Source organism: Lynx rufus, unplaced genomic scaffold, assembly GCF_022079265.1.
Source record: "Lynx rufus isolate CCGP_SWC_20201006 ecotype Redwood Valley unplaced genomic scaffold, mLynRuf1.p SCAF_3, whole genome shotgun sequence".
Classification (NCBI taxonomy): Eukaryota; Metazoa; Chordata; class Mammalia; order Carnivora; family Felidae; genus Lynx; species Lynx rufus.
Genome location: NW_025814845.1, coordinates 59,996,977 through 60,016,660, shown reverse-complemented (window position 1 = coordinate 60,016,660; position 19,684 = coordinate 59,996,977). Strand labels below are relative to the sequence as shown.

The 19,684-nt window shown below is 40.2% G+C and overlaps 1 protein-coding gene across 1 annotated transcript; it reads right to left on the bottom strand.

Moving 5' to 3' along the window:
• Positions 1-1,636: 1,636 nt before the first annotated feature.
• On the bottom strand, positions 1,637-19,048 carry CXCL13 (C-X-C motif chemokine ligand 13; the record flags this gene model as incomplete). The annotated part of the gene is made up of 4 exons (XM_047092266.1): positions 1,637-2,471; positions 2,998-3,078; positions 6,606-6,738; positions 19,015-19,048. Coding segments are annotated over 4 exons (273 nt in total), but the record flags the coding sequence as incomplete, so codon positions are not given.
• Positions 19,049-19,684: the final 636 nt, after the last annotated feature.

The following is a 19,684-nucleotide window of genomic DNA, read 5'->3' as shown; positions in this document are numbered from 1 at the left end:
TGCATAGCTTGGCCTTCTAACTCCTGCACTTTGTTTCCCAGAGTTGAACGTCCTGCGTTGGCCAGCATTAGCTTGTGTTTTCCCTTCAGTTCTATTTCACTCTGGATTTTCGTTAATTTAATTATGTATGTTTGCATGTATGTGACCATGGATTACCTGAATTTTGCCTTACCATTTCATTATTCTCTCTTTCTGAACCCAAACACGCTCAGATCAGCTAATGATCACTTTTCCTCAGACACTCATTAAATGACTCAACAAGTTATCCTGCATTTAACTGTGGGTTAAGATCCCTGTCCCCAATCAGACTGAACACCTCCAAATCTACTGTGACTTTTGAGAAGCTGGTAGTTGTGTGGTAAGGAAAGCAAGTTTGAGAACCCTCCCTGGTCCTGTTGTTTCATTTCTAATCCCACATTTGCCCACTGTCTTCATGCTGTCTTCTCAACCCAAGGGAGGCTTGGATCTTCTGGAACTTTGATTGGCCCTGAAAAAATGGTGGACAAAGGGGCTGAGGTAAGAAATACATATATTTAGGAGTCAGGAGGCCCTGGGTTTGAATTCTGGTTTTGTCTTTTTACTAGTTATGTGATTTGGGGCAAGTAAATGTTCACTTGCATCAACTTCTCTTTCTGTAAAATGGAGCCGGTGACGTCTACTCCCTATAAAGTGTGGTCAGCATTGTGTGGTGATTAGAAGTATGCACTCTGCGTGAGTTTGAATTTTGATTTGTTGTTTAGTAGCTGTAAGGCCTCGAGCAAGTTATTAATCCCTGTGTGTCTCAGCTTCTGCCTCTGTAAAATGAGGGTGACATGAGTAGCTGCCTCATAGAAAATGGTAATAGTTCTTATTTGAGGATCCTAAATATTCATCTAGCTGCATTCTCAAAGACCAAAACAAAACTAAAGAGTGATGTGATTCCTGACCTCTAAAAGTAGAAGTCTGGAAAGGGCTAGAATGCAGGATTTTGATGGCATTTTATGATCCATTTTATGATTCCTGTTGTAGACAACAGAAAAAGTAGCATTAATAGGTTCTCTTTACTCCCATCCAAGAAATCTATTTAATAAAAATAAATCAAAAAATAAAAAAGAGAGAATTGAAAGCAGGAGCCAGATATAGCTTTAAACCTGGGTGTGCTTGGAGTGGGCCCCCCAAAGCGGCAAGGGGAATGAGGGGCACTAGGGCAGTGGAACCCAGCCTGCTGGGAAAGCCCAGCCCTGATGGGAGAGCCAGGCTGCCTCCAGGGAAGGAGGGGATGGGGGTTTAAGGGTCTACTTCTTCTGTTTGTCAAACCCAGTGAAAAACTTTGTCAAAGCAAACATTGGAGACTTTAAGAACCAATATAAGTGAAAATAGGTTTTGGTAAGAATTTGGAAATCTCTAGAGGAAATAATGATGAGTATATCAAGGAAAAGAAGCTCTCATAGTCAAGTATTTTCCCCCTGTGTTAATATCAGGAATAACTTCACTCACCCATTGCCACATAATTTAAAACAACTGTAAAAGGCAAGCATCATGCAAGCAAAAATTAACATGATGAAGTCCTACTTTTCATTGTGATGAGTCAGAGTGTCTAAATTTGAGCAAATGCTCTATTAAGAATGAGTTCCCCATAATTAAGTAAAACGTTTACTTGAGTTTATTGAATAGCATTAGATCAACAGGAAGCATTAAAGAATCAGGTACCAGGAACCAAGGGAAAAAAAAGTCTGTGCAAAAGATATGAGTAAGAAAAGTTCATCAAAGCAAATGTATAAAAGAAGACATCTGAATATCAGTTTTTAAATGCTTTTCCTGAATATTCTACGAATTTAAGTCTGGAGATTGTTGAATGTTATTAGTTTTTGTCCAGGACAGTAAATGTCGTAAAAGAACTCTTTCGAATGAAAAGGACTCCATTTTTTTCAATAGTGAGCTTTTAAGTGGAAGATAGCTACTATGAGAGCCCTCTGTCTCTTATGAAATTCCCTGGGTTTCCCAGGCAGGTTTCAGTCTCTTATGGAGGCCTGCTTTTCTTATGGTGTGAAATGATTGAAATGAATTCCATCATTTCCTTCTTAATTCAAGCCACATGTTCAGATTTGAGGTTTAAATTCTTGTTCCCCTAGTTTCTAGGAAAATTTAGTGTAAACAAGAGGTATACTATTCAAAGAAACTGATGTGATTTATTACTAAGTATCCTCAAGGAAACTTTCTTCCTGATAAAAATGCAAAGTCCAAGTGTATAAGGGTACTATAATTTTTAAAAAGCTCAAGTTGGCCACATCAGCTTCTGTAAGCTTATTTAACATATATTTTCATGCTTGCTTATATGGGGAAGTTCTTTTTCTTGGAAAGACTCAGCCAAATACAAAACTAAAACCCAGAGCAGGAGGAGGGGCATAGGCAGGTGTCCTTAGTAGGGATATTGGCATCAGTTGACTCTTTTCTTAAACGCTGGAGCTCATGGAGTTGAAACAGCACTTTTTCTGTGAAATAAAAACAAAAACAAGAGAGTCATATTCACAGAGAGACTTACTAAAAACTGGTTTTCCTTAAAGATATCAAACAAGGACTGTTGTGCATATTGACTTTCCATTTAGTTTATTGAGCTACTGAAATGAGTCACCCTTACTCATTTGAAAAGTAATAATAGTGAAGAATGGATATTTGTCTTGGGAATTTCTCATAAGTTTAAAATGGTCCCCATTTAGGGGCTTCTAGGTGGCTCAGTTGGTTAAGCATCTGACTCCGGCTCAGGTTATGATCTCACGGTTCGTGGGTTTGAGCCATGCACCGACCGGGCTGTCTGCTGTCAGTGCAGAACCCACTTCAGATCCTTTGTCCTCCTCTCTCTATGCCCCTGCCCCAGTCATGCACTCTGTCTCTCTCTCAAAAATAAATAAACATTAAAAATAAATAAATAATTAAAATGGTCCCCATTTTGACTACCCATGAAAGGGAAGCCCTTCAGTACAAATTGGAATCTGAAAACCCTTGGGATGTCTGACTTACCTCTGTAACATTTTTATTAATTTTAGTATCCATTTAGCTTGAGGGTTCAAGCATACAACTGACTTATTCTTCTTCCAAACTCTGGGGGGAAAGAAAAAATAATAAAAATAAGGCAGTGTTACATTTTAGTCAATCCTGCCCTTAAGGAGAGTGGAGTAGAAAAATATTCCCGGATGAAGTGGAATTGGAGGTAGGCAGTTTGGGATCTGTGTGTGAGCCAGTGGAGCTGAAGATGAGGTTAACAGAATCTTATGTGTCAGGGGTTAATGCTTTGCTGACAATCTTTACATGAATTGGAGGTGGACCAAATAGCTGACTCTAAGATTGGCTCACTTCTAAATCTATATCACATTATCTTTATGTCCCATAAAATAGATGGTTGTCTGTTGAGCTTGGGAGAACAAAATAAACGATAGGAAACACTCTCTTGAGAAAATTTTATTTGAAAAGCAGATCCAATGACATTTAATGTGGGAGAGGTTACAGAGCTGATCACTCCGAGTGCCCCTGGCATTTTGTTGAACCTCTAGTTAGTGAGGCTTTCACTGCTCTGAGAGATTCGATAACAACAAAAGCAGCAACAATAATAGCTAATATTGATCAAGCACTTACAATGCGCCAATCACTATCCTCAGCAGGTAACATGGATTATGTCAATCTCACACAAGTCCTTTGCTAGAGAACTATTATTTCCTTACATTTAGATGAGGAGCCTGAGGTTTAGAGAGTTTAAATAACTTGCCCAAGATGGCACGACAAATGCAAGGGCAGGGCAGCATTCGAATGAAGGTTATCTGCCTCCAGAACCCACACTTTTAGCCACCACTCTACATGGGCAGGATCTGAATAGTTATCAATAAGTGCCAGACACAGTGCTGAATGTTTTACCTGCAGTGAAAGATGTGAGGTCTCCCAGGTGATAGTGACCAGGGACACTCAACCCTCTATTGGGGTGGCCTCTGAGCAAAAACGATTTCTTCACCTTCACCTTAGCAAGAAGGATCTGTCCATCTAGCTTTGAAACTCCACCCTTGTAAATGAATCTTAGAGAGGTCAGAGGTCACAGCATTTTGGGGTTCTTGGGCAGAGTCTTCCAATTTGGTTTTTGAGTTCATGAGGGAAAATAGATTTCTGACCATCCGGACTCACAGCATTTTTACCCTGATTGCTACGTATTTCTCGTAATTTCCAGCTTTTGTTTCTATATCTGGTTAAAATTCAGAAATACAGAATTTGGTGACAAGATATAAAATCAAATTTTTGCCCCTTCAAAATGATTATTGTTAACGAAGAGAAAGTTGGGGTGCATTACTTCCTCAGGTTGAGAGGTAAGAGACTTGACTCATGACAGAGGAAATGTAATAAAAGAGAGAGAGAGAGAGAGAGAGAGAGGAGAGAATCTCAGGTTTCTATGCAGCCAGAGGAACTACTCTCAAGGTCATGGCTGGACTTGACATCTCTGAGTTTGAGGCCAATAATTGTGGGTTAGTTAGAACCTTCATCAGTGAATGCTGGAGAGGATGTGGAGAAACGGGAACCCTCTTGCACTGTTGGTGGGAATGCAAATTGGTGCAGCCACTCTGGAAAGCAGTGTGGAGGTTCCTCAGAAAATTAAAAATAGACCTACCCTATGACCCAGCAATAGCACTGCTAGGAATTTACCCAAGGGATACAGGAGTACTGATGCATAGGGGCACTTGTACCCCAATGTTCATAGCAGCACTCTCAACAATAGCCAAATTATGGAAAGAGCCTAAATGTTCATCAAATGATGAATGGATAAAGAAATTGGGGTATATATACACAATGGAATACTATGTGGCAATGAGAAAAAATGAAATATGGCCTTTTGTAGCAACGTGGATGGAACTGGAGAGTGTAATGCTAAGTGAAATAAGCCATACAGAGAAAGACAGATACCATATGGTTTCACTCTTATGTGGATCCTGAGAAACTTAACAGGAACCCATGGGGGAGGGGAAGAAAAAAAAAAAAAAGAGGTTAGAGTGGGAGAGAGCCAAAGCATAAGAGACTGTTAAAAACTGAGAACAAACTGAGGGTTGATGGGGGGTGGGAGGGAGGAGAGGGTGGGTGATGGGTATTGAGGAGGGCACCTTTTGGGATGAGCACTGGGTGTTGTATGGAAACCAATCTGACAATAAATTTCATATATTAAAAAACAACAACAACAAAAAAAAGGAATATTAGGTGGTAAATGCTAGACCTGCAATAAAAATCAATGGAAAAAAAAAAAAAAAGAACATCAGTGAAGACATTAGGAAAAGTATAATGCCTTTTTAATGAAAAATTTTTGCACACGTTTTTGATATCCCATATTTCTTTTTTACAAGTTGAACACAACTAGTGCGACACCCAAAGCCCATATCAAAATGGGACAAACAAAAAGTGGCTGATTACAAACATATCAAATGTCTAAAGAAGTACAGAGGCAGAGCTGCTAGTGAGAGTAAAGTCAGGAAAGGTGGACGAGCTGTGGATGCTTGGTTCATAAAGATAGATCTAGGAAGGAGAAATCAAAGTTCCAAGTAGTGATACACAAAAGATCTATAGGATTATTTAAAAAATGCAGTGTAACAATCCAACATTGCTTGTACCTCTGCTCTATGCCAGGTAAGGGATAAAGCATTGGGAGTAGAGAAACAAATAAATCTGATCCCTGTCTATAAGGACCTTAATTCTGGTGAGAGAGAGAATGGGAGAGAGAAAGAGAGCCACAAACCTGATTGCTTCAACACAGTGATGCTATAATAATCACAGCTAACATTTACTGAACATTTGTTACATTTACTGTTGTGCCAGGCACTATACTAGGGGCTTTGCATGCAATGTGTAAATTCTCATTTGATGTGCCATGGAAAATGTTATGATAGAAGTATCAACAGATTTCTCTGAAAGTACTGAAAAGGGTCACAGAAACAAGAGATCATGCTATTTCAGCTAAAGAAAATACCTATTAAACTTCTTGCAGCCACAACTGACTCCATAGCCTAACTCTTCAATCAGAGTAATGGTATCAACGTTGGTAGATCTTAAAGCTCAGGGACTGTCCCATAAAATAGATGTTCAGACCAAGGACTGTAGTGGGTACTTATTTTCTTGCTCTTTAACTTCTGGGGAACAAAGTGTCTGCTTCTGCTGGTGATTTGAATTTGGTAGGAGAGAAGAGGCTTGGAGGGGGAACACCTGGGTGGAGTCCTGGTTCTGTCCCTTTCTAAGGGTTTGCCTCAGGGCAGTTGGTTAACCTCCCTAAGCCTCAGTTTCTGCACCTGCAGATCAGTGATAACACTAGACGTAACTTAATGTCTGTTAAAGGAATATGATGAATGAATGTGAATAAAGCACTTAACTCAGGGCCGCTGCAAAGTAGGTACTTAACAAATATTATTGAGTCCCATTATTAGCTTGAGAGTTGTTAGCAACTCTCAAAATCAATCCCTTTGAGATTCTTGAATAAGAATACTATGCTGTACATATGAAATTAATGCAACATTGTATGCCAACAATACTAAAAAAATACTATATGGCAACATTTGATCTGATTTTCATTGGGAGAAAAGAATCACATAAATTTTTCTCCTGCAACTTACATGATTTCTTTGTTTGGGCACCCATTCCCAGGAGGCAAGACTTGAAGCTTTTCAATGAGTTGGATGGGGATAAAGGCTGAGGTTTCTTGGACGCATTTACACTTTAAGTTTGTGTTAAAGGCCTCCAGAACACCTGTAAACACAATCAGTTATTTTAATCCCTTTGACATATAATTCATAACTTGAATTTAATTACTGATCTTTCATATGGTTTATTTGAAGATTTAAAAATTTCAAGTTGGCGCTTTTACCCAGATGCTTTTAGTTTGTGTATTTCTGCTTGTCTTGGCTTATTTTTGAACATTTTCTACCAAAACCTTAAAAATAAAATTAGCTTTCTAAAAGTACGACACCTATTGAAATTTGTGATAGCATTATATTGGTGCTCAGGTGATTGTATAATAAAATTTGAGAACCACTGCTCTGGGGACTTAAAACTCACTTATAATTCATACAGTGTAAAATCAACTGATTTGATCTTCCCTCCAAACACATAAAAACCAAAGACATGAATCCCTTACAGTGTCCCCAGAGTAGTAATAAGCTGCTCTCATCATGCTCACCACCCCCTTCCTTGTCTCTCCAAGGAAACACCACGGGAGATATATATACATATATATATATTTATGTATGTATTTTAATACGAGATATATATATATATGTATGTATTTTAATACGCTCGTCCTTCATCTCGGTTGCAAATTATTACCAACGAAAGCTGATAATAAAAATTCAAGACTATTTTTATTCAATAACAGAAGTCATTAGTACTAGATACTTTTATAAGCTACTCTATCTCATGTATTTTAATGAAGTCTACCCTCTTAAGCCCAGTGCCTAACACAATGCTTGACACATATTTGCAAATAAAAGGACCCTGGTTCTCAAGGCATTTACAATTTGGTGGACGAAACAAATGAACAAAAACTAAAATGTCACAGAATGTTGTATTTCACACCCAGGATCCAAGCTACATGATGGGAACAGAGGACTTTGCCAGGGCAATGGGACAGCTTTATGGAGGAGGTGAGAGATGAAGTTCTTGAAGAATAAAAATAGCATGTGAAGCAAAATAATTGAAAAACAATGCCTTACACTTTAAGAGCAAAAATTTGTTTTTTATACCTGAGCAGACTATATCATTCAGACTATATCATATCAATCCAAGGCACATGCCTTGGATTTCCTCAGCTGTATAAAAACTTACAGCTTCAACTAGATGTTTATCTATTTATACAATCGTCACCCCATTTAGACTTGGAAGTCTATGTCTTTGCAGAAAGCATGTACTTAAGTACCCATGTTGTGCTTACAGTGGCTCGTGTCAGAGCTAGCCAAATAGAATTGCACCAAACGTTCTCTGCAGGAGACCAACCTGTTGAGGTCAATTATCTTTAAACCCTATAAAGGGTTTAGTCGGAAGGGGTAGCACTGAAAGGCAGAGCCAAGAAGACATATACATGGGAAGAATTAGTTATAGCAGAGCTGAATCTGAAAAAGACCAGGAATAGACAAACCAACGATAAGTCACACGGACGCTGAACTTCAGTATCTCTATCTATGGACAATAATCTTAACAACATAAGTGTCTTTAACCTCTAAGAGTTAAATCTCTAAGCATATTACTTTTAGAAACCTAGGAGTACTTAGGTAATCTCCCCCTTCCCATTTCAGTCATATTGCTCCCCATTTTTTAATTAAAAAAAAAAAAGGAAAGAAATGCTGAAGACTATTTCTGCTCAAAGCACAATGAGAAGATAAGTGAAAGTTCTCACCATGGACTGGAGTGATGCTGTAGACCAACAGCATGAGAAGCAGAAATCCCAGGGAGAACCTCATTCTGCCTCAAGGTGGAGTTCAGACTTCAGCTCTGAGTCTAAACTGTGGGTTCTGAGGACAGAGATTCCTATTTATTTATACCAGTGAGGGCCCTCCCACTGCCTGTGTCTCCAATAGGTCAGCTGTGTCATCAGTTTTAAAAGTCCCCAAATATTGCTGAGCTTGCTTTTTTTTTGAACTCCCCTTGCAAATTTTATGAATTGGCCTCAAAGCACTTTAAGTATAATGAAATATGTCTTACAAATATAGGTTATAAATGGCAGGGATGCTGCAGAAATTTGGGGTGGGGAGAGAGGGAAAAGACATCAGACTGGAGGTTCTACAGGTCACTGTGATTGTGGCTTTGATTGCTTCTCTCAGTGAAGGGTCAGCAGGCTTCCTCAATGACATTTGTTTTGTTAATTTTTATTTTTGTTAATGTTTATTTATTTTTGAAAGAGAGAGAGGGGGAGAGAGAAAGTGAGGAGGGGCAGGGAGAGAGGGAGACACAGAATCCAAAGCAGGCTCCAGGCTCTGAGCTGTCAGCACAGAGCCCAAGGCAGGGCTTGAACCCACGAAACACGAGATCATGACCTGAGCCAAAGTCAGACACTTGTCCGACTGAGCCACCCAGGCGCCCCTCTCAATGACATTTGAAAGCATGCGCCAGGAAATCAGGGAACTCTGTGGAGCACATCCTTGGGCCCTTGGCCCCTGTAAGAAAGTCTAACCTTTGGCAGATGCTTAGTAAATATTTGCACACCTAATGAATGTCTCCTTATATACAGATTTCTATGCTGACTAGGTTACTGTTTTCCTGTCAGACTTTCCCACCTTTTATTTCATCATCTGAAATATATAATTACTTATGTAATTTGGTCATTGTGGAAATGCTGGAAGGGGGCAAGTATGTGTCTCCTCATTGGTGTGCCCGTGTCTCGATGAAGGGAGGGAGGCAACAACTTTGAGGAAGAGAATCTTTCAGTCTCAAGTATGCAGGTTATTGAGCTTTAGAACCAGGTGTCAGTGGAGGGTGTCATTAAAATTTTATCTGATACTGAACTCAGTATTACAGTATGTTTCACAAAACATATGCGCAGTTCGTTTTTGATCCTGCCAAATGAGCCCATGTGGACAATGAGCTTATAGCCTTAACTCACTTGCTAGGAGTTCTTTGACTAAATAAAAGAAATAAAAGCATGTGGACAATAGGTGGTCTGGCATAGAGTACCACTGGGCTGTCCTGGGAGTATACAAGTATGGATGTATGAAACCAGACTCATCAAACCACTGAAAACTCAAAGTTATGGTCTTCCTGGTGTGGTTTCCTAAACAATTTGGTTTTTGTACTCAGCATTGGGGATGTTTAGCATCTTAGATGTTCCATGGTGTATGGGGTGGGGGTTGTGGTAATGTCACACGACCTTACAAGTGGTTTTCCTCTTGGCCTGAATGACTGCAGTGGCTACTGAAAACTCATCAGTGTTGAGGCAGCCTATCCCCTTGTTTGTGCAGTTTTAGTTGTTAGAAAGTTCTTCCCTATGTATATGTGAAAGCTGCTTCCTTAGTAGTTCAGTCAGTTTCTCCTAATCCAATACTTCATCACTATATGAAAACAATTCTAAATGCCCTTTTATATGATAACATTCCGAATATTTGAAGACACGGTGTGTGTCCCTCAGGAAGCACAGTTGGGTCCCTCAGGAAGCAGACAATGAGATGGATGTTGGAGTGAAAGAAGTTTCTTTTGCTGTTGTTTTCAGGATGACTCCTGTAGTAGGTAAAAGGGCAGGGAGCAGGAGTGGGCAGAGAGAGCCTCAGACTGCAGTGCTGATCCGACAAAGTCTGTGACAACTTCATGGACATACCCTGAGAAAAGACTATCTATTAGAGGAGCCCATAATGCAGAAATATCCAGGTCCTGCAACCCCTGCCATACTCAGTCACTGGGGCTTCTCAGAAACAGTACGGTCTCTGGTAGAAGGCACAAGGAGATCCCGGAGATATTAACAGCTGGAGGCTGTCAGCTGACTGTACTTTTCACAGCCGGCCAGCAAGTTATTTCTTTAAGGGACATCTGAGTAGTGAACTTCCATAGCTGTCACATAGGGCTATTAAATAGAGGTTAAGAGCACAAGCTATGGAATCACCCGGTCAATGACTTTGGACAGGGCACTTAATTTATCTCTGCCTTATATTTAGTAGTTTTCACATGGGGATAATACTAATTTTAAAGGATTTTTTGGAGAATGAAATCATTCAGTACATGTGGAGTTCTTGGTAGAGCGCCTGACACATATAATATATTCAATAGATAGCCTGTCTGTCTGTTCATCCGTCTATCCATTCATCCGTCCATCCACCCATTAACGGGTCTTAAGTAACTTCTGCTCTAAAACCCGCATAGACACACTTCGAAGGCAAATATCTCTAGGTCCTTTAACTTATAACACAGTTTGAAATTCTCTCAACTTCTTTCCACCACTTATCTTCAAAAAGAGAAAGGTTATCTTTTTGAAATCTGTTGGGTCTTTTTCATTGTTTCTCCTAAATCATGACTGCTCTTCCTTTTGCCTTCCCATACTTTCACTGAGTCACACACACACACACACACACTCCCGTGTACACACATATCTGAACGCCATAGTACCCCAAGTATGGCTTGGCCAGTGCAAACTAGAGGAGGCCCATTACCTCCTTTGTCCTAGGCACTATTCTATTAATGCCTTCCTAGACTGAATAACATTATTCTGGTCACTTATACTGAGTAGACAGGCAATGAATTTTTTTTTCTTTTGAAAATGGCCAATTTCTATGTCTCACTCATTTCACTCTTGTGTCATTTGATCTTGGGAACTAAGTGTAGCAGTTTTACACTTGCCTCTGTTATATGTACTGTATATCTCCTTGTTAGAGCAAAAATGAGTGATGCTGACAATAACAGGAAGAATATAGGGACAAAAGTACCTGAAAGAGGACTCTGAATAAACCCAGGAAATTCCACAATTGTTAAAATAGGACCACTGGGTCAGGGAGCTAATTCCAGAGCAATTCTAAAGTTTGATTTTGGTCTTTTTAATGCCCAGAGTTCTGGATTTAGCTTATACTGACAATAGGAGCCTTATGCCTGCTTGCCCCAAGATAGGACTGGAGGTTGGGCAGCTCTCGGGTAGCCCAATTGTTCTAGAAATTTCCAGAATGACTCTCCATGATCTCATTTATGGTAGGGGTATAAATTGCAAAGACTCTGAATCCAAGAAGAAAAGTTTGAACCAATGGATTTAGGGCCCAAATGGATTTTATTTTTAAAATAGCTTTTATGGATACCTTTGTTTAAAAATATAAAAATACATGACTTGATTTATACCCTGATTTTTATGATTGGATACATAAAAACAGGAAAAATGAGAAAATTATGGGGAAGGTTTTCCTCCCTGACTTCGGAAATAAGCCAGATTTTCTCCTCAGACCCAAGAAAAACTGAGGAGTTTTGAGCACCTTAATACTCATGGTCCATGGACCAGCACCATCAGCTTCATCTGAGAAGTTGTTAAAAATGCAAAATCTCAGGTCCTGCACTTTAACAAGATTCCTAGGTGATTTGAATGCACCTTAAAGTCTGAGAAGCACCTGTAGCAGAGCATGAGCCACACACACATTCAAATTGTCTTCAGAGACATGCTTGCCCAAGTAATCTCCTCAGGGTATGATGTACAGATATCCCTGAGTGAGAACATCCAGGACAAACGTGTCCACTGAGAGCTAAGTGCAGAGCAGTGATATCAACAAGAAAGACACTCCTTCCCAAGACATGAAGAAATGAAATGTCACTAAAATAGAGAGGTGGCAAAACTGGCCAAAGTATCTACCAATCTAGCAGGCCAGTAGTCATTGAACAGGGGAGCTCTGGTAGAGTTAAAAATTCTTACAATGTTTAGTAGTTTGTAACAAAACAGGAGATAAGACAAAGGTCACTCTGACCAAACTGAGAACATTTTCTTTCATGCCATTTAAAAAGCAACCCAGGTAGAAAATAGAAACTTACTCCGTTCTGTTAAGTGTTTTAACCTGCTGAAAATCTGGCATCTATTTGCTTCTGATAGATTGCTGGTAGGTAAGAGCCCAAGTTCTGAAATCAGACCATCTGGGTTTGTAACCCCCTCCAACACTCACTTGCCTTGTCACCATCCCCAAGGCTCAGGTCCTCCTGTATTAATAGGATTATTTACCGTAATACCTTCTTAGAGATTTGTGTAGGGAACACAGTACCAAGAAAGTGCTTTGCTTGGTGTTTGGGCAAATAGCAAACATTCAATAAATGTTAGATTTTTTTTTACCTTTGTGAAAACATAAACATTTATGAGATTGTATTGTATTGTATTGTATTTTGATAAGAATACAACATGAGATCTATCCTCTTAAAAAATTTTTTAAGTGTACCATACAATATTGTTGACTATAAGCATAATCATGTACAACAGATCTCTAGACCTTATTCATCTTTTTTAAAAAGCAACTTTGGCTTACTTTGTGAGTCAAGCTCTTGATGTGAATTAAAATGTCTCTTAGGTTTCCGTTGGACATTTATGATTCCTTCAGTTTGAAGGTCCTCTGGTCAAAAAGCTGTTCCTTATTGAGACTGATCACCCACACTTCATATCTACCCACTTTCAACAAAAAATATTGATCTATTTCCCCTAAGGAGATAGACATGGAGGTTTGTATTAGTTATAAATGTACTGAAGTCTTTTTTAAATTTTTTTTTCAACGTTTATTAATTTTTGGGACAGAGAGAGACAGAGCATGAACGGGGGAGGGGCAGAGAGAGAGAGGGAGACACAGAATCGGAAACAGGCTCCAGGCTCCGAGCCATCAGCCCAGAGCCTGACGCGGGGCTCGAACTCACGGACCGCGAGATCGTGACCTGGCTGAAGTCGGACGCTTAACCGACTGCGCCACCCAGGCGCCCCTGAAGTCTTTTTTAAAAAAAATTTTAATTTTTATTTATTTTCAACAGAGAGAGAGCACAAGCAAGGGAGGAAGGGCAGAGAGAGAGAGAGAGGGAGACACAGAATACGAAACAGGCTCCAGGCTCTGCACTATCAGCACAGAGCCCAATGCAGGGCTCAAACCCACAAACTGTGAGATCATGGCCTGAGCCCAATTCAGATGCCTAACCAACTGAGCCACCCAGGTTCCCCTAAACGTACTAAAGTCTTACCTAGAAGGTGTTTTACCTTTTGCCATCAATTTCATCTCAACTGAATTGCTTACAACAGTCTGTTGTTTTCCAGATAATGGTTTCAAGACCAGTATTTGTGGAAAAGGTATTTTTCAAAGATAGTTAAATTTATATTTCAAGTTTTGCTCAAGTTCAACTCAAATACGGTGAACCCGAGACAAAGCTAAAATGTGCCTTCAATTCAAAACGGTGATTTGCAAGAAGACTGCTAGGTGGCAGCATTACTTATGAAAACAGCTTGCTGAAAGGGAAAAAGGCCAGTCCTCAGGTAAAGACCCCGGAGTGCTGATAAGAGTGCTGTGCTGCGTATTCTTTCAACGTTCAAATCATTTATTTGATTTAGTTTGTTGCTTTCTAAAGCTTTATTGTGAGATTTGAGATTTTTTGATTAGGCTGAAATGTTCATCAAAGAGGGGAGAAAAACCCCTAAAAATCTGAAGTAATCCAACAAATTCTGGGCCAAATCCAACTTCCTGGCCCCAAGATTGCAAAATCAGATGCCTCAGTGCTCTGGCATGCAATCACATTTGGCCTCAGCAGAGCTGGGTGTGAACCTTCTACGATTAGAAAGTTTTCAGAGAACAGTGAAGCTACCACATACCAATGTCAAAGTGTAGTAAAGTTTTCCAGCCTTTTAAAGCACACCACCACGAACATTAGCAAAACAGTCACCTTGTTTCTTTCATTGATTCCCTAATCTATATGTTATTTTCTCATCTGCTTTTCTCACCGAGCATACATATCTTTATGTTATAACCACGTATGGAGTCCTGGATGTTATAAATATAAATCAATGGTTTAATTTTCCAGCAAGAGCACCCCTATTTACTTTTGAAAGTTTTTGACATATCACTCTGTCCTTTTAACAACTGCTGATCCTCAGCCCTCAGGTGTCTCCAGGCAGTCCTTTTGGCCTTATATTCCTTTTCCAGCGTGTCCCCTTTGTCTAACCAGACACTAAGCTCCTCTTCTCACTGGATACTCTTTCCCCAGGCAAGCATGTCTTTCCCCTGCTTCAAATTGAGATATAAGTCCACTCACATTGGTATCTATCCAATAGCCTACTGGTCATTACTTCATAGAGGCCTTTAGGGTCTCTCCAACCCATCATATTCAAAAATGAACTTAGTCTCTCCAAAATCTGCTCTACCTCCAATATTTTCAGTCTTAGTGAATGGTGTCATCATCCACCTAGTTGCTCAGAAGCCAGGAAGTCATCTTTCCTTCATTTCCCTTAATCTTGGTCTCCAATAGTTGCCACTTATATCTGTTACAGTGTCTTGGCTTTGTCCACTTTTCTCCACTCTCACTGCCACTTCCTATTCCAAGCCACCATTGTTTGTTGTTGGAACTACCACGGCAACAGCCTCTCTTCCCATCCCTATTTTCACCCTGCTGCCAGTCATCTTTTCAAAACACAAACCTGATCATCTCACTGCTCTGCTTCAAAAGCTTCTCACTGTCCTTAGGTGGCTAAATCCTTACATGGATCTTGGCCTCCTCTCCAATTTCATCTCCCCTTACTCCCTTGCTCTCTACTCAACTTTTCAGGTGGATTTGGGAACCCTGTGTAATCCCTCTGCCTTCCACTAGGGGTCTGAAGTTCACAGGTTGAGCATCTTCTGCAAGGACTCCAATGTTGTGTTCTAAATGGATACTTTCTTCCTCATTGTCAGTACCTTGATATTTTACATGTTTCCTTCTAGCTCTACTGCTATGGCTTTATTTATATTTATTCTCAATAACAGGGTGTTGTAGGTGGGCTAGAAACGGAACATGGATATTTTTGAAGCTTATAATTAGGTAATACCTTACCTTCCTCCTGAGTAGAACATGTTTACTTTGGACTCTCAACTTGTTGGTGTATAATGAAGAATATTTCCTCCAATAACCTTGACTCTAGTATATTGACACTTGCTTTCCTGCTATGTAAGGCCTCTTTCGCTTAGCTTAATACCTTCTAGGTCCATCCATGTTGTTGCAAATGGCAAGATCTCATTCTTTTTTTTATGGCTGAGTAATACTCCATTGTATGTATGTGTGTTTATATCTCTATATCTGTATCTATATATCTATATCTATACCTATAATCTATATATCACGCCTTTATCCATCTATGGATGGACACTTAGGTTACTTCCATATATTGGCTATTGTAAATAACACTGCAATAAACATAGGGGTGCATATATCTTTCTGGATTTGTGTTTTCATATTCTTTGGGTAAATACTTAGTAGTCGAATTACTGGGTCATATATTATTTCTGTTTTTAAGTTTTTGAGAAACCTCCATACTATTTTCCACAGTGGCTGCACCAGTTTGCATCCCCACTAACAGAGCTCCAGCTTTCCCTTGTCTCCACATCCTTGTCAATGCTTGTTATTTCTTGTCTCTTGGATACTAGCCACCCAGAGGAGTGTGAGGTGATATCTCATTGTAGTTTTGATTTGTATTTCCCTAATGATGAATGATGTTGAGCATCTTTTCAAGTGTCTGTTGCCCATCTGTGTGTCTTCTTTGGAAAGAGAAGGTCCTTTTTCAGGTCCTCTACCCATGTCTAATTGGAATTTTTTTTTTTTTTGGCATTGAGTTTTTATAAGTTCTTTACATATTTTGTATATTAATCCCCTTAACTGATATATGATTTACAAATATGTTCTCCCATTCAGTGGGTTGTTTTGTTGATGGTTTCCTTCACTGTGCAAAAGCTTTTTATTTTGGTGTAGTCCCAATAGTTTATTTTTGTTTTTGTTTCCCATGCCTCAGGAGACCATTCTAGAAAAATACTGTGAAGGCCAATGTCAAAGAGATTACTGCCTAAGTTTTCTTTTAAGATTTTTATGGTTTTAGGTCTCACTTTTAGGTCCTAAACCATTTTGAAATTATTTTTGTATATGGTATGAGAAACTGGTCCAGTTTCATTCTTTTGCATGTAGCTGTCTGGTTTTCCCAGGACGATTTATTTAAGAGACTGTCTTTCCCCATTGTATATTCTTTCTCCCTTTGTTGTTGACTAGTTGACCATATAAGTGTGGGTTTATTTCAGGCTCTCTGCCCAATGGAACATTTCTGTCCTGTTGACCTATGTGTACATTTTTATGCCAGTACTATAGCTTGGTAGTATATCTTGAAATCTGGGACTGTGATACTTCCAGGTTTGTTCTTTTTTTCTCAAGATTGCTTTGGCTATTCAGTGTCTTTTGTGGTTCCAAACAAATTTTAGGATTATTTGTTCCAGTTCTGTGAAGGCAACATTTTTTTTTTTTTTTTTTTTTTTTTAGTATGACAAGGTCCATTAAGAAGTATCATGGGGTATGGCTTCATTTAGTCAATTCTCTATCCCCACGCAAACTGAAAGACTATTTGGGACCATTGATAGATGATTGGAATGCCAAGCTGAAGACACTCTGTGTGATAACATCTCTGGACAGAAGCATGCTTATTTGAAGTCCAGAACTTATTGTCTTAGGAAGTGGGACAGAGAACTGGGTAGAGGTCATTTCCCCTAACTGTGCTACAGATGATAGTAAAGCTCCGAGACTATGAAGGCTCAGGGTGATAGAGCAGCATCCTCAGAAGGCCCCTACAGTGCAGCTGTGATGCATCCTGGCAAAGAAGCTAGAGCAAAAATCACTGACAGTCTTATTACATATTTCCCAGAAATCAGTAGGGTGCTTCTTGGGGGCGGTGGACAGAAGTCCTATAGACAAGCAAGTCAAAGTCTTAGAAGTGCAATATCAATACATACATGGCTATGTTTATAGTCAAACGCTGTGGCTTTCACACTTTTTTGCTGCATTCCTCTGTGAGTCATGAACAAAGAAAGGCTTATTAAATTTCCTTCTATGGTTCAGTTTTATTTAGGGTCCATGCGTGAACTAAATCACTATCATTGCTCTGTTCTTGCTTTCAAATGCACAGACAATTGAGTGTCTACTATATGTCAGGCATGCAATATGCATTAAAAAAAAAAAAGGTGTGGCCCATGCTGTGTGAGAATCAGCCAAAAATTTAGTACGTTTACTGCATGCACTTGGGTTTCTAAGTGCAACACATGCTGGCCCAGAGTTTAAAAGCACAAATTAGCATTACTTTTACTCAGGGTGATTGAAATGTTCTAGTACAATTTTCTTTCTTTCTTTCTTTCTTTCTTTCTTTCTTTCTTTCTTTCTATTTATTTTTGAGAGAGAGAGAAAGAGAGAGAGAGAGCACAAGAGAGTGAGGGCAGAGAGGGGGAGACACAGAATCTGAAACAGGCTTCAGGCTCCGAGAGCTGTCAGCACAGAGCCCAGTGTGGCGCTTGAACCCACAAGCCACAAGATCATGCCCTGAGCTGAAGTTGGACACCTGACCAACTGAGCCACCCAGGCTCCCCAACACATTTTTTCCCCTTAATTATGAAACATAAGAGGTCTTAGTAGAGAACTCAAAAGCAGCAGCTGCCCATACTAAATGAACAGAAATATGAGTCATGTCCATAGACCTTCTATCTACTTCAGTGATACGCAGAAAGTTTTTGTTTCGTTGGTTAAAAAAAAGTACTGGTAAATGTTTTATTTGTTTGTTTTGTAAATATTTAATTATTTTTGAGAGAGTACAAACCGGGGAGGGAGAGAGAGATGGACTGAGGACCCAAAGCAGGCTCTGCGCTGATAGCAGCCGTTTGTGGGGCTTGAATTCACCAACCGTGAAATCATGACGTGAGCCGAAGTGGGACACTCAACAGATGAGCCACCCAGGTGCCCCTGTGCTGGCGAATGTTTCTGGAAATAGTTCTGACGTGTGGCATTTGCTACCCACCTGAGTTCACTGAATGTGGAGTTGGGGATTGATGAGAGAAATCGGAGCTCACTGGCACTGGCACACCACGGGACCTGCCTGTCAATACAGCCAGAGCAGTGTCCCCGGGATCCATGACATGAAGTGTTTATTCTGTGCCTTGACACTCATCTTAGCGGAGGCCTGGGCAGGCTGTGCTGCTGTCTACAGGTGAATGTCCGCAAGGAAGTTTTTGAGCTATTTTGCTACCCACAGCTCTAATGACAAAGCTGACAAAATGGATGATTTTGATTCAAGTATCAGTAAACAATCCCTATTTGTGGAGGAGACAAACTGGTTCTAACAACCTTGTCCTCCACAGAAGTAGTGCTACAAGGGCCTTTGCCGTGGCCTCAGGGCATTGGGAGTAGCTCTGAGCACCAGGGTTTCCAGGCAGAGGAGAAGCTGGGCCTCTGTGGGCCAAAAGCCAGTTGTCTAAGAGCTCATCCCCCTTCCCTTCGTTGACTTGCTCTAGTAGTCTCCTGAGATACTCAAACTAGCCCTTCTGACTCAAAATCTGGTATTCTTACCGTTAAGCTGAGCCTCAAGCACTTGCACTGCGGTTCAGTGTTGCCAGGAAGCAGATGTCACGTCTTAAGGAAAAGCAGCCTTGCCTCTATGACACGGCTTGCAGTGCGCATGCACGTCGAACAGGAGCACTGCCGCCCTTCTGCTCGTGCACAGAGTGACACTGCTCTTCCTAGTCCCTTCAGCCAGCCCCATCTCTGGGTTCAGCCCCAGATACCTGTTAGGAAAACCTCTGGCAGCTGTCTGTCTGCTCCCATGCTGGGGCAGTACTGGCCTCCCCTCCCCTCCACTGGTTGAAGGCAGAGCTCTCTATCCGGGTGCTGATACCACTGTGGCACGCCCTCCTTCGTACAAAAACAACCTCTGTCTTCAAACACTCTCACCTTTTCCCTGGAATCAGGAGACCTAGATTTGGAAGCTCACTGTTCTTGAGCTGACTACTTAAACTCTGAGCTCCAAACTTTCTCATCTGTGAGAAGGAAATAACAGCTGTCTACATGAGGGTGACATAGGAAATTAATGTATGTGAAAGTATTTCATAAAATATAAAATGATTTTGAAATTCAAGGTATTTTACTATCTCTCCATTACTCTGTTTTTGTGTTTCCATTGGCTTTAGTTCCTGAGATCAACTTCCTGAAAGCCACATGAATTTATCAGCTTGGCTTTGGA